Source organism: Budorcas taxicolor, chromosome X, assembly GCF_023091745.1.
Source record: "Budorcas taxicolor isolate Tak-1 chromosome X, Takin1.1, whole genome shotgun sequence".
Lineage (NCBI taxonomy): Eukaryota > Metazoa > Chordata > Mammalia > Artiodactyla > Bovidae > Budorcas > Budorcas taxicolor.
The window spans coordinates 58,824,935-58,838,978 of record NC_068935.1 but is presented as its reverse complement, the minus strand read 5'-3'; the positions used below and the strand labels follow the sequence as shown (position 1 = coordinate 58,838,978).

General features: G+C 40.9%; 1 protein-coding gene across 3 annotated transcripts; it reads right to left on the bottom strand.

Annotated features, from left to right (window-relative positions):
- Positions 1 to 1,608: 1,608 nt before the first annotated feature.
- On the bottom strand, positions 1,609 to 12,262 carry VMA21 (vacuolar ATPase assembly factor VMA21). 3 transcript variants are annotated; one of them, XM_052662951.1, is made up of 4 exons: positions 12,087 to 12,262; positions 11,678 to 11,938; positions 6,011 to 6,120; positions 1,609 to 5,432 (listed from the first exon to the last, which is right to left on the bottom strand). In XM_052662951.1, the coding sequence occupies exons 2-4, from the start codon at positions 11,785 to 11,787 to the stop codon at positions 5,290 to 5,292; spliced, it is 363 nt and encodes a 120-aa protein (XP_052518911.1). In that variant the 5' UTR covers positions 11,788 to 11,938; positions 12,087 to 12,262; the 3' UTR covers positions 1,609 to 5,289. The 3 variants fall into 3 exon arrangements, with proteins under 3 accessions (XP_052518911.1, XP_052518912.1, XP_052518913.1); XM_052662952.1 differs by having other exon boundaries at positions 11,678 to 11,902; XM_052662953.1 differs by lacking the exons at positions 11,678 to 11,938; positions 12,087 to 12,262 and adding an exon at positions 11,407 to 11,545.
- Between the last annotated feature and the right edge of the window lie 1,782 nt (positions 12,263 to 14,044).

Genomic DNA, 14,044 nt, shown 5'->3' with positions numbered 1-14,044 from the left:
GACAGTGAGAAGCAGAAAGATACAGGGAGTTTCATTTCTAGCACCCATTCCCTCAAGGCAGCCTGATGGTCCCCTGAAAGGACATGTCAACTGAAGGGCAAGGGGGTGAGCTGCTCTCCACCCAAATCCTGCATTTTCTGAAGGTTAACCTAAATGCATCTTTAATGGGCGGAACAGCAGGATGTATGTCAGATGAAGTGGAATGATGTCAGTGGTGAGAGGGAAAATATTTGGGGACAGGGGTGTCATACTATTAATGGAGCAGATATGTCTAGGAAACCACTTCTTTGGTTTTTCTCCATGACCTCCTTTACCATTGAGACCAAATTCACTTAAGTTCCTGGGTTAGGTTTTTGCCTCTCTCCTAAGACCACAATGGTGAGGATTCCAAATGAGCAGAAGGCACCAGAGGAGCACAGTGGCCATTTCTCGGCGTGCCAAAGCTGTCTCCAAGCGGGCTGTTTCCTGTACACCAGTTGTCAGTTAACATAATTCATTAGTAGTGCAGTGAAGTTAATATGCTCAAGGACCCCATAAATTCTGATTGTAAACTAAACCTTCAATATAGCATTACACAGGATTCTACCTTTGCCTAATAAAGTGCCTGCTACGTCAGGCCTGCTTTATACAAGCATCAAGTCCAGCATTAAAAGCATACATGTATAATTCTGTGTCCAGTGGTGGTTTCAAGCTGTCTGCATCAGAGCACAACCTGTTTTAAGCATGTATTTCCCCTACCCTCCTGAGGTTCTGACTCAGGCCAGGGTTAGGTCTGGGCAGTAAATCCCACAAGGAGATTCCAGTGGTTTCTGTCTGAGCTCACAGCATATTTTACATCGCATACTTCTGTATATAAATACAATTGTATGTAACCTGTACATTTGGATATGTAGATGTCTCAAATCTTTTTTGGAGTGGATATTATTAATGAGAACTAGCTGAACTCTCCAAAGCACAGGAAGCAGCTGGAATGAGTACAGTTGACCCTTGAACCAATGAAGATTAGGGACTGGACTCTCCCTTCAGTGGAAAATCCTTTAACTCCACACTCCCCACCTGCGGTTCCCCACCTGCAGCTTCAACCAACCTGAGTGTTCAGTGCTGTAGTATTCACTACTGAGAAAATCCATGCATAAGTGGACCCATGCGGTCCAAACCCGTGTTGTTCAAGGGTCAACTGTACAACCAACAAGTGGCCTAGAGGACCGAGGCACAAGGCACTGGCATGAGGGGGTGGCATGCTGGGCATCGCCAGGAACTGACTTCCCCTGTCTAATAAATTAAAGTAGCCACAAGTATTTCCCAACCTCCTCCTTCAGTGATATTTGAAGCCCATTCACTCCCAAATGAATTTTCTTAAGCCACAAGGCAAGAAGCTGCAGTCTTTCCCCCACTGCTCCACCAGTTCTCATGGGCCCATCGCAGCCCTTCCTGTCTCAGCATCCCTCACGGCCCCACCCGCTTGAATATCTCTGGCCTACATTTCCTGCACAAAAGCTTACTCTTGACAGCTCTGTTCATATCTGATATAGTATAAACAGAGAGGTAAACAAATGTAAAAAACTGAAGAGGTTAATATACTATTAATTGAAAGAGGAGACATCAAGGTGGCATTATGAACACTTTTTTAATGACAACAGATGGTAAATTTATACAAATTACAGGTTAGAATATAACGAATACAAAACCCATCCAGATAACAGTTAGAAAAGCATCACTTACAAAAGTAAATCTGATTCAAGTGGCTAAAGAACTCAAGCCCCCCCATTTTGATAATTACAGGCAGCTTTTAAGGTAGCGCATCTAAACTCTGCCCCTTGTCAGGGCACTATTCAAGACTACAGCATATTCAGTGACTCTAAAGCTCCTAACACTTTTATCATCAAGGTCAGGACATCTGGTAACAGGTTCACTAAGCAAAAAAAAAAAAAAACCAACAACAACAACAAGAATATGTGAACGTTCTTTGCAAACTGTAAGGTGCTGTGCAGATGTTAGCTATTGCTATTATTACTGTTCAGTGAGATTTCACTGAACTTGAGAAAAAGGAAGACTAGTCTGTGTAACTGACAAATATGACCTATAGAACATCTTCAAAGGAATGCAGATATTACTTTCAAATACACGTAGCAAACAAACAGGCAAGGAAAAGTGTGGCCAGGAGTGATGGTAAGCTGAGGAATTCCAGACTATTTTAATGAATATATAAAGGATTAATCTGTTCATCTGTTACATGTAATATATCATTAGGATCCCAAAGTCCCTGAAAATAATTTATTTTCTCACGTGACCCTTTTTCCCCTGCAAAAAGGAAAAAGAAATCTTGTCAAGTTATGAATACGCTGCTTTAGTCCAGGTCTTGCAAAAACAATCTTAAATGTAAGAGTAGAGTCTGATTTATAAAGTTGTACTCTTCTGATGGAACAGAGTGCCTGACAGTGGAGATATCTGCTGCTGACATAACAAGTGACAATTTTATTTATAAAATGTGCCTAACAGCCTACAACTTCACTTGAGCATAAGTAAAAGAACAAACATGAACTTGCCTGGAGACAAGAAATATACACTAGATACATATAAAACAGGATATAAATTCTCATGTACCTTTCATTTTTCCTTGGGTACACTTATCTAACTGCTTTTACTGGTGTCCTTGGGTACACTAGCTGTATATATAAAATTTATATGAAAATGGAAAACACCAAACAAGTCAAGTAGTTGCTTTGGGGGCAAAGCTGATGAGATCTTTATGATGAAAATAGCCTTACAATATATTTCTGTTAGATTCCCATGAAATGCAGGTTGGTTGTTGTTGTTGCTTTTAATGGAGGGTTTAAATTTCTTCAGTAACAACTCAAAAGTGAATTCACATGTAAAATGGGATCCACTTGAAGAGCTAATGACATCAGATGCATTCTACAGCCGACTATTTTTTAGCACGAGAAAAGAGATTATATTCTGGGGGGCAAAATGGGAGGTGAGGTGAGGTGAAGGTCATGTGTTAAATCAGTAGCCTGTACTGACACTTCAAGTTAAGACCCCTAATTGAGGTTATTCTTACAATGCATTTTCAAACAATAGTGAACATAGTCCTACCTTATAATATTTATATAAGGGCTCAATTGTAGCTTTTCTTTCTATACATCCTGAAGTATATACATTGTACAAGAGGAAATCACTGAGACATCTTGAAAAATAAATCTATTTGTCATACACCATATTATTTCAACAGCAGCAAACTAGTGAGTTAACAGTTAAAACCTTAAGAAAATATTAACTGGTTTGAAAGCAAGTTTTTATTGTAATAATTCCATATATCAACCTTAGCATCCAAGTCTAACTTTCAAATGCTTGGTACTAGTTCCAAGAGGAAATTACACTGCTTTTGCATGAATCCCTAGTTTAAATACTTGCAGGAAAACACCCATATTATCTACTCAGCAAATGTCTGAAATCAAACAAAATAATCCAACACTGGACATCAATATTTTAAAAATAGCATAAGATTTCAAAAGTACAAGAAAAACCTTGGCATTATAGAAAAAGAAATTAACTGGAAAAATTCTAAGTACAACAAGACATCTAAAGAGGGGACCATATAGAAATCTACCTTATAGTACATTAGATTCAAACTGGAGTATTTGACAATTTCCTATTAAATTTGTACAACTGTATACCAAAACTGTAGTCTTTTTAAGAAACCATGTCCCATTCAGAATAACTACTTAAGACACTTAAACTGCAAATAACATTTAACTATAAGCAGGAATAAAAAATAGTCCTACAATAATCATTTTGTTTTTTCTCGGCAATTAAATAAACACAAAAGGCTTCTTGGTTTTTATGCCTAACTACGTCTCTGCTCCTTTAGTCCAATTCCACGACATCCAAAAGTAGAGGGGAACTAACAAAATCCATGATGGCAAACACTCACAGCAAGGGCCATTGTATGAGGAATTATTAATGATAGAAATCCATACAATGAAATATCTAGTTAAAAGAGTAAAGGTAGAATGTGCTGTTTAAGAAAACATCCAATAATCACTCATCTGAAAAAACGCAAATAGACACCAGATAAAATTGGCAGATTCTGAACTTAAACCAAACTTTTACTGTGTATCAAACTAGCAATCAGAAATGCACACGGATGTAAACCAAAACAGTGGTTATCTCCAGGTGGCCACACTACAGGGAATTAATATTTTCTTCCCGTTTTAATACGCATTTTTCCCTGTGTGTTTTTAGATTACACACAAATAGTACCAAGTGGTTGAAAAGAACACAGACCAAGGATACTAAAAAACAGGATCTTTTTCTATCAGAAAGGACCTCAAGGATTATCTATACATATCTGGGACATAACAGCACTGATTAAAAATTCCAAGAATACTTCCTGGGTGATAAAAATAATTGATTTTCATGATTGTTTACACTCTGTAAGTATGCAAAAATGAACATATTTAAATGTAAATTCTTTCATATACATTATTTAAAAGTAGGAAAAACCGAGTTTACACAACCTCATAATTAAAGTATAAGTTCATTGTTGAGTGACAGAGCAAAGCAGACCATTGAAGAGCTTCTCTGAAAGGAGGACGCTGGCCTGTAAGAGGCCTTTAGGGAGCAGGCCAGGTGCCCAGGCAGCTAGCTCTTTGCTTTGCTATCTGCATTCTTTAATAAACCCAGTCCTTTTACATGAATGGCTGTGATTCAGCCTAGTTTCCCCATGAAATAATGTAATGAAAGATTTCTATTGACTAGGGATTACTACTACTTTATGCAAAATTTCTCAGTGACACTCAGATTAATTCCAGTGTCCACAATTTAAGTAATTTTCAACAGGCATTTACAACCCAAAATCTAATGACTTGGTATTTTCATGATAGTCAGGAAAAGTGTTCCAGCGAAAAATAAAATTTAGATTTGCTCCACTATGTACATCTGAATACAACCAGAGCGTAAAACTCAAAACCAACTAAAAGACAAAATGCTATAAAACATTTTTTTGTTGTAAGATAATCAGATTCTTCCCAGAATAATGCATAATTAATTTCACATACTTATTTATAACCAATTTAGCTTTTCCAAATTTTCATTTGCAAATGAGAGACTCAGACAATTAAAACTGATGATACAAGGCATTGTTTTAGGACCAAAACTTACACTGGTCAAATGTGACTCAAGATTGATTTTAACAAGTTCTTTCAATTTTATTAAAATCATCAATATCCCAGATAGATTTACCATTTTAAAAAATCAATTTAACACTATCAAAAGGTAATGTTCACTTTAATCCTGTTTGCCTTCACGCCATTGCCGTGAGCCTTCATTCCAGGCCACATAAACAAAGAGGGCCAGCACCACGTGGACGGCGACCACTGCAACAATAGCAGCATAAAAATAGCTGTCCCTATTGGACATCCCAAAGGCGCCTATCAAGAGAAAAAAGTTTCCATTTTAATCCAAAATATATAAAAATATAAAAATCGAAACATTATTTTTATTAGCTATATATTTATTGAAGTAGTCAGGCAATTAAAAAGGAATACTCTGTGTGGTGATCAATCAAGTATTCATGTAAAGATGTGAATACCTTCTACACATGAAGAACATTATTTTCAATGAAAACCACAATAAATCACTTCATCTAAGGACTCTGACATAATAAAGAGGGCTTTATTTTCTCTTCCTTCCAATGTCTGCCAGCAAGGGTACATTCCCCCAAAGTCCTCCTCCCATGTCAACCAACTCTCACTCTCCAGGGGCTGTTAAAAGAAAGGATCTGCAAGCTATCACACAGAAAACCATAAACCATTACGATGTCAAACAAATCACTGAGTGATGAAAAATTCATTTCATGAAGATTCATTATGAGCAATGGGATTTTTGAAAAGCAAAACAGAAGCAAGTCAAATTAATATCCAGTTTACAGATATAAAGAGATCGTTGAGAACATGGAATCTCATATATAGTTAAGGGTGGAAATGTCTTGTTTTATGTCTAGGATTACCTTCAAAAACGTAAGATTTAGTTGTGAAATATAACCCAATAGGTACAGTGATCATCAAAGCTGTGAAGAACAGGAGCGTCTTCAGAGTGGATGCTAATGAACTTTCATTTCTGGAAAAAAGTAAACAAAGAGAAAATCAGAGCCTGCAAAGCCATTTCGAACTATTCTTGTGTTCGTAAATGCTATAAATACCCACAGAAAAGATGCTGGGAACCTTGCCCTTGTCTAGGAAACAGTGGCCAGAAGAAGAGCAGTGCCAGGGACTCAAAATTCGAATAGCCTAGAGATCCAGTGGCAGATCCAGTGTGAAAAGAAGTGTAAAGTGCAAAAGTGGTTTGGAATCTTCCAAGTGCTATGCAAATATACATGATTTACAGAATTCACAATGTAAGTAGTAAGGCAGAAGATACACAGAAAACAACTAATGAGGTTCCTTCACAAAGCATCCTATCAGTGGCTAGCTGAATACAGTACAGACAAGGTATGAGACTCTCCAAAGAAAAAGGAGCCCAGAGCAATCTGGATGCAGCTGAAGGAAACTCTGCTCAAATTTCTTTGTAATTAAGTAGCGAGAGTACAGCTTAAATGGTCTTCACACACACAGCATGGATGCATTAAAAGTTTGATATCAAAACACTTTATGTTCCATGCATTCTATCGCTCATAGACTTATAAAATCAATGGAAATATTCCAATGGGAAAGTTTTGTTCCAGAATACAATAAAATGATTCTGAAGAATGCACTCAAGTTTCTAAAATCATACTATTAAAGAAAAACAAGTTAGATAAATGGCTACTTAAAACAGTAACAATGGGTAACATAAAAACGTCCAATAAAGGAGAAATAATTTCACAAATGATGCTTATCAATTGGGAACCATTAAAATTAATTTTGACAATGATTCAGTAAATATCTATGTGAAACATCAACAAGGCAGATTACACTGTTTTTATGTATATCAGCGGTCTGCCAAATAAGCTCTGAAAGGCCCCTTGCCTACTTCTGTAAATAAAGTGTAACTGGCATACAGCCACACCCACTTGTTTATGCATCACCTAAGACTCCAGAGAGATACAGAGACAGAGATTAGTAGTGGTGCCAGACCACATGACCCTCAAAATCTAAAATATTTACTATCTGGTCCTTTCCAGAAAATCTCTGCCAACAGTGTAGATGTATACTATTCCAATTATATTCAAAAGGTGTGCACATGAAAAAGGACTCCAGATTAATACACAATAATAAACTAACTTTCCCACTTTCAAATATTCCTTAATGTTGATTTGCCCACTTTTCAATAAGTAGATATTTGTCAGCACTGGCCCCATGCATCATCACAAATGATAACACTACTGACAGTGAAGCTGTAGTAAGCTTTCAGCAATCCTGGACACACACACACACACACACCCCCCTCATCCATATCACCGTAACCGTTACATTTAAAAGCAGTAAGTTTTTATCCTATGGGCTTTTACCCTGTAGATTAAAGGTCCCTTTTCCCTTAAATCTAACCACTCTCACACTACCTTGTCAGGGATAAAGAAATTTTCCTCTACTGTCTAGGTTCTTTGTGGCCGGTCTAAGAATTAAATGGACATGAGACAGATTAACAGGAGAAAATCAAACAAAGTTTAATAACATGTATACATGGAAGAGACCCAGGAGAAATGAGTAATTTGCCAAATGGCCAAAACCCTCACCTTAAATATTGTCTTCAGGTGAAGACAAAAGAAGATGCTGTAGGTAGGGATTTGGGACTTCAAACAGGAAAAAGACAATACACATGGAGATGGAAAAGCAGATGTTTGGTCAACAAGTGTTTCCTAGGCCATGTAGAGTCTATGGGACCCAGAGTAGTCTCTGGTTTCTATGCCCTGCCCCTGACCCCACCACACCTAGCCCATATTCTTTGCAAATATCTCTGGTGATAGCTCTCTTCCAGGATTTTCAGGCAATTAAGGGGAAGGTTAAAGTTTCTTCCTGAGTGTCTGGGGCCTTGATGGTTTTCTGTTTGAAATAATCTGCACATCAAAGAGATATTTTGGGGCGGCAAGTGTTGCTCCTCTATAACCTTAACACATGTCTAAATTTATGTTCATAGTCAACACTTGAACTTAATTCTTCCTGGTAATCCTCAGCAAGAGGTTCCAGTTTTTATCTACATCTCTATGAAGAATACAGCCCAGCCATCAAGGTCTTTACAAAATAATAAGCTGCCTTCCTCCAGGCAGCTTTCCTGATTATGCCAACTGGAATGATTCACTGCTCTGGGACTCAACCACACTTACTTCATGCCTGTTATTATAGCACTTAACATGACAGCTTGTGTCCCAGACAGTCCTGCACATAGAAAATCCAGGCAAAGCAATTCTTATAACTGTGTATACCATTACAGGGGGGAGGCTTCTGGCAGCCCAGAAAGAAAGGGAACATCTTAAGTTTACACCAATGGTCTACAAACTTTTCTGACTGTGTGATCCATCATTAAAGTTTTGAGCACATACCCCCATATAGGCATAATGATTTTTAACTAAATTATCTATACACTATAGATAGTGTATATTAGTCTATATTAGTCATGGAGTCTTTAAAATATAAAAACAAGGAAAAACAGATACTAAAAATGTTAAAGTTTAAAAAATATTATGTAGAAATCTGTTTTCTTTCCATACTTCAAGGAAACATCTTTTAATACATCTCACTTTAGTGATCACTGAGATATACAATTCTCATCTAATATACCTAAACTTCCTTACATTGTTCTCTAATAGAAAATTTTTAGAAAATTTATCTTCATCAAGAATGAGTGTCTGCAGTTCTATAAAAATACAAAAAAATCATGTCCACAGAAAACAAAAAACACTAATTTGAAAAGATACATGCACTCTTGGGTTCACAGCAGGATTATTTACAATTGCCAAGATACAGAAGCAACCCAAGTGTCCATCAACAGATGAACAAAGGAGATGCAATACACACACACATGCATAATACATACAATGGAATACTACTCAGTCATAAAAAAGAATAAATGTGCCATTTCCAGCAACATGGACAGACTTAAAGGACATTATACTAAGTGAAATAGGCCAGGCAGAGAAACGCAAATACTGTATGATATCGTTTATATGTGGAATCTAAAAAATACAACAAACCAGGGAATGTAACAAAAAGAACCAGATTCACAGATAAAGAGAACAAACAGTGATTACCAGTGGGGAGGGTTGGGAGGGGCAATATAGGGGAAGGGGAGTGTGAGGTACAAAATATTGTGGAGACAGGACACAAGGATGTATTGTACAATACAGGGAATATAGCCAAAATTTTGCAGTAACTATAAATGGAGTGTAACCTTTAAAAATTGTGTAGAAAAATTTAAAAATACATACATACATACAAGAAGTCAGTATTTGGCCAATTCTTTTGTGGACCGATCCCCCAAAAAAACTTGGCCTTCACAGTGTTTGTGTTTTTGGTGTGCAAAGTTCAGATCACCTAATCTGATAAAGAAACAAAGCTTGAGAATCTAGAGAAAGGGAAGGTTAACCAGTTGTCTGTTCTTTAGATTATCTCTTGAATATCAATTATCTGGCCTGACTTTGAGAAAAGTTTATCACTGAAAAAAGAATATAATATCATAAGAACGTTTTAAAGCACACAAAATCACTTACGATCCCACCACCCAAACACAATTTTTTCTGCATGTTAATTTCTAACCCCACACATTCTACATAGAGCATATCTCAACAACTTGCTGCTTGTCTTCAATTCCTTCTTACCTCTCTATCTTAAGCCCCCAAAATTTGACTTTCAGTCTCTCAAATACAGGACTAAGGACAAAGTTAAGCATACAAACTTTTGAAAACTAGTTTTCAAACTTCCTCCAGTGTTTATATGACATTTTCTCCTTGGCTTCCAGCCACAGCCCACTACAGCCAGTAGTTTTGCTGGCACAAGCCAGCTTGGGTGTAACCTGGTGAGGTATTCCAAAACAAAGCAACTGAGGTCATTCAACTAATTTCTCCTATGTGTCTCTGATTGAGCCTTCTTAGAAAGGAAGAATTCGAACATTTAGAGTTAGAACTAGCCTCACAAATAATTGAGGATTGTGCCCCCACTCTGAGAACCATCTAGAGTTTACCCACTTCAGATAAACTTCTGCAGGAAAACACTAAGCAGATGAAGCTTACCATGTTCCCCTTTATGGCAAGGCCTATACTGCAACTAGATTTCACTGCAAATTCCATGCAGAAACACTAAAATCAGTCTAGGAGGGGTACATTGTATTTTAAGTATACTTAATATAAATATTTGTTGGAGGCCTCACTAATAAACAGTAATAAAAAAAAAACCCACCTACATCGCCATTGTGAGAATTAAAAAGATCACGGGGGCGCCAAAGATAGGACCACTGCCAGCTTTCAACACTTACTAATTGTGCGAGGCAATCCTGTGCGCAAGCCAATATCCTGAGTCAACTTCACTGTTTTTAAACGAGTAGCAAACTAAGCACTTTTAAAATTCTGATAATGTATGTAATAAAGCGGGTAAAGAACCTGCCTGCAAGGCAGGAGACACAGGAGACATGGGATCCTTGGGTCGAGAAGATCTCCTAGAGAAAGGAAATGGCAACCCACTCCAGTACTTCCAGTACATGGAAAATCCCATGGACAGAGGAGCATGGCGGGCCACAGTCCATGGGTCGCAAAGAGTCAGACACGACTGAGTGACTCACAGACAGGCATGTAACAAAGCACCTAAGCTGGGCCTGGCGCACACATGCTGAATGGTAGCTAAATCCCTTCCCACCCTCTGACCTCTAGAGGTATCATGGGCCAGGCTAGTCCACCAGGACCACCTGCTCTTTCCTCAGGTTCCTTCTACTCAGCCACCAGCCCCCATCCTACTGACTCCCTGAGTGAAGTAGACTCAAACCCGGGGCGGCCCTTTGTCCCTTCCATTCGTTCACTCATGCAGCAAACATTTATTAAGCCCTGACGATGTGGGCCCTAAAAGGGACCCGGAGATGGAGAAGGCCCAGTTCCTGTCCTCAGGGAGCTCACCCTGCAGTGGGGAGAAAGGGTGCAGACAGCAAGATCGCAATACAGACAACAGAGAAAGAAGTGCTAGGCCAGAAACAAGAGCTGAATAACCCGCCCACCTAGCCACCATGACCCCAGGTCCCTCGTTCCCGAGGGAAGGGTAGGGGCCCGGCGTGCAGACCCCAACCTGCTTCCCCTTCCTCCTCTAGCCCGCAGCCCCAGCCCGGAGGGCCCAGACCTCATGCCCACCCACCGGTCGGCCCGGGCTTTCCCTCTCGCCCCGCTCCCGGCCTGGGCCAGTCCGCCTGGTGCTCTAGGCCCCCGCCTGACTCTGGCTCACTCCGGACTACCTGAAGTCGGACGGCTGCAGCGCGTTCAGCGCCGCTTTATCAAGGCGCTCCATGGCGTCGCCACGGTCACCGCTCCGACGCTCAGACGCCGGCTGGGCTCCGCAATCGCGCTCGGTCGGCTAGGCAGGCGACCGGTACAGGCGGGCCACGCCGGAAGTGCCGGCGAGTGCCGGGCTGTGGGCCACAGCGCGCAGGCGCGGCGCCCAGGTGACGCCCGGTGGCGGCGGCGGCGGCGGGCGCAGGCGCGGTTGGGAGCCTGCATGTGACTTACCGGCCAGGGCTGCGGGGCGTACGCCCTGCCAGGAGCGGCCTGCGCTCCAGGAGCAGGCCGGGCGAGTAGCCCAGCCACTCCACGTTGAGCCGGGACTTGCCTCGCAGCATTGTCCTCCGGGGAGGGCGGTGCTGCGGCCGCCCCCTGAGTGCGCGCGAGCAGCTCTCGTCTCCGTTCCGGCCCCTGCCGCCGATCTGTGGTTGCGAGGCGGCTGGAACAGATGATCTGCGAGAAAGGACGACCAGGAGGACGACTGGGGTGCTAGGCAACCAAGCAGTTTCCGACGACAACAACAACACAAAAAAGCAGTGCACATTATTCCCCAGCCCTTGAGTAAACGCCTCATTAATTATTGCCCGCAGTGAAAGTCCAGCCTTGAGAAGCTGGGAGGGGTTAGTTTAGCACTCACCCGAGTCTGTCAAGCTAGGGAATGTCAGAGCTGAAAGAGCTCTTGCTGAGAGTGACTGTTCCAGGCCAGACGCTGGTGATCCTAACTTCCACTTAAAGTTAAAAACATATTTTGCAGCTGCTCAGAAAGCTGCCAATGAGACAACAGGGACTCAAATAGTAAGGGACAGATGGGCCTCCAGGACTGAACAACTGGAGAGAAGTATAAACGAAAAGGGTGCATGAGCCTAGGGTCAGGCTTGACAAAATTAGGTTGCCGCTGGCTGCTAATAAGAGGACAGCCCTTACATGGTCAACGCCTGGAAAAGGCCGCTGACCACACATCTATTTTCTGCACCGCATGGATACAAAGACCGCATCTGAAATCATGACTAAACCAACAGCTTAGAGCCGCCTTAGGGGCCATGGACTGGAAAGCAGGAAGCCCCGGTTTGTGTTCTAATTACTAAAATTGTAATCACTCTCTGGGCTTTATCTAGACCCTTGGGGTTGTAAGAACCGCCTAATGCCAGAACTACGGTAGTATTAGAGAGACTCTAGCTTGTGGGTTGGCAAACTGTGGCCAGTCTGCCAAATACCTACAGCATGTCTGCCACCTGTTTTTCTACAAGATGTGTGTTAAGAATGGTTTCTCCACTTTCAGATGGTTAAAAAAATCAAAAGAATAGTATTTCACTACATGTTAAGATTATATGAAATTCAGATTTCGGTGTCCATTAATAAAATTTTATTGGAACTCAGCCATGCTCATTCTTTTGTATTGCCTATGGCGGCTTTCATGTTACAATGTCAGCATTGTGTAGTTGTTTGTGACAGAGACTGAGCCACAAAGCCTAATGTATTTACTATCTGTCCCTTTCCAGGGAAAGTGTGAGGACACTTGCTCTAGCTAATCACCTTGGGAGGAGGTTCCTGAAACCCTAGGGATCCAAAATGTAGTAAAGGGGGCCCTCTCCGACATAAACCACAGCAGGATCCTCTATGACCCACCTCCCAGAATATTGGAAATAAAAGCAAAATAAACAAATGGGACCTAATTAAAATTAAAAGCTTCTGCACAACAAAGGAAACTATAACCAAGGTGAAAAGACAGCCTTCAGAATGGGAGAAAATAATAGCAAATGAAGCAACTGACAAAGAATTAATCTCAAAAATACACAAGCAACTCCTGCAGCTCAACTCCAGAAAAATAAAGGACCCAATCAAAAAATGGGCCAAAGAACGTAACAGACATTTCTCCAAAGAAGACATACAGATGGCTAACAAACACATGAAAAGATGCTCAACATCACTCATTATCAGAGAAATGCAAATCAAAACCACAATGACGTACCATTTCACACCAGTCAGAATGGCTGCTATCCAAAAGTCTACAAGCAATAAATGCTGGAGAGGGTGTGGAGAAAAGGGAACCCTCTTACACTGTTGGTGGGAATGCAAACTAGTACAGCCGTTATGGAGAACAGTGTGACGGTTCCTTAAAAAACTGGAAATAGAACTGCCATATGACCTAGCAATCCCACTGCTGGGCATACACACCGAGGAAACCAGAATTGAAAGAGATACGTGTACCCCAATGTTCACCGCAGCACTGTTTATAATAGCCAGGACATGGAAGCAATCTAGATGTCCATCAGCAGATGAATGGATAAGAAAGCTGTGGTACATATACACAATGGAATATTCAGTTCAGTTCAGTTCAGTTCAGTTCAGTCGCTCAGTCATGTCCAACTCTTTGTGACCCCATGAATCGCAGCACGCCAGGCCTCCCTGTTCATCACCATCTCCCGGACTTCACTCAGACTCACGTCCATCGAGTCCGCGATGCCATCCAGCCATCTCATCCTCGGTCATCCCCTTCTCCTCCTGCCCCCAATCCTTCCCAGCATCAGAGTCTTTTCCAATGAGTCAACTCTTCGCATGAAGTGGCCAAAGTACTGGAGCTTCAGCTTTGGCATC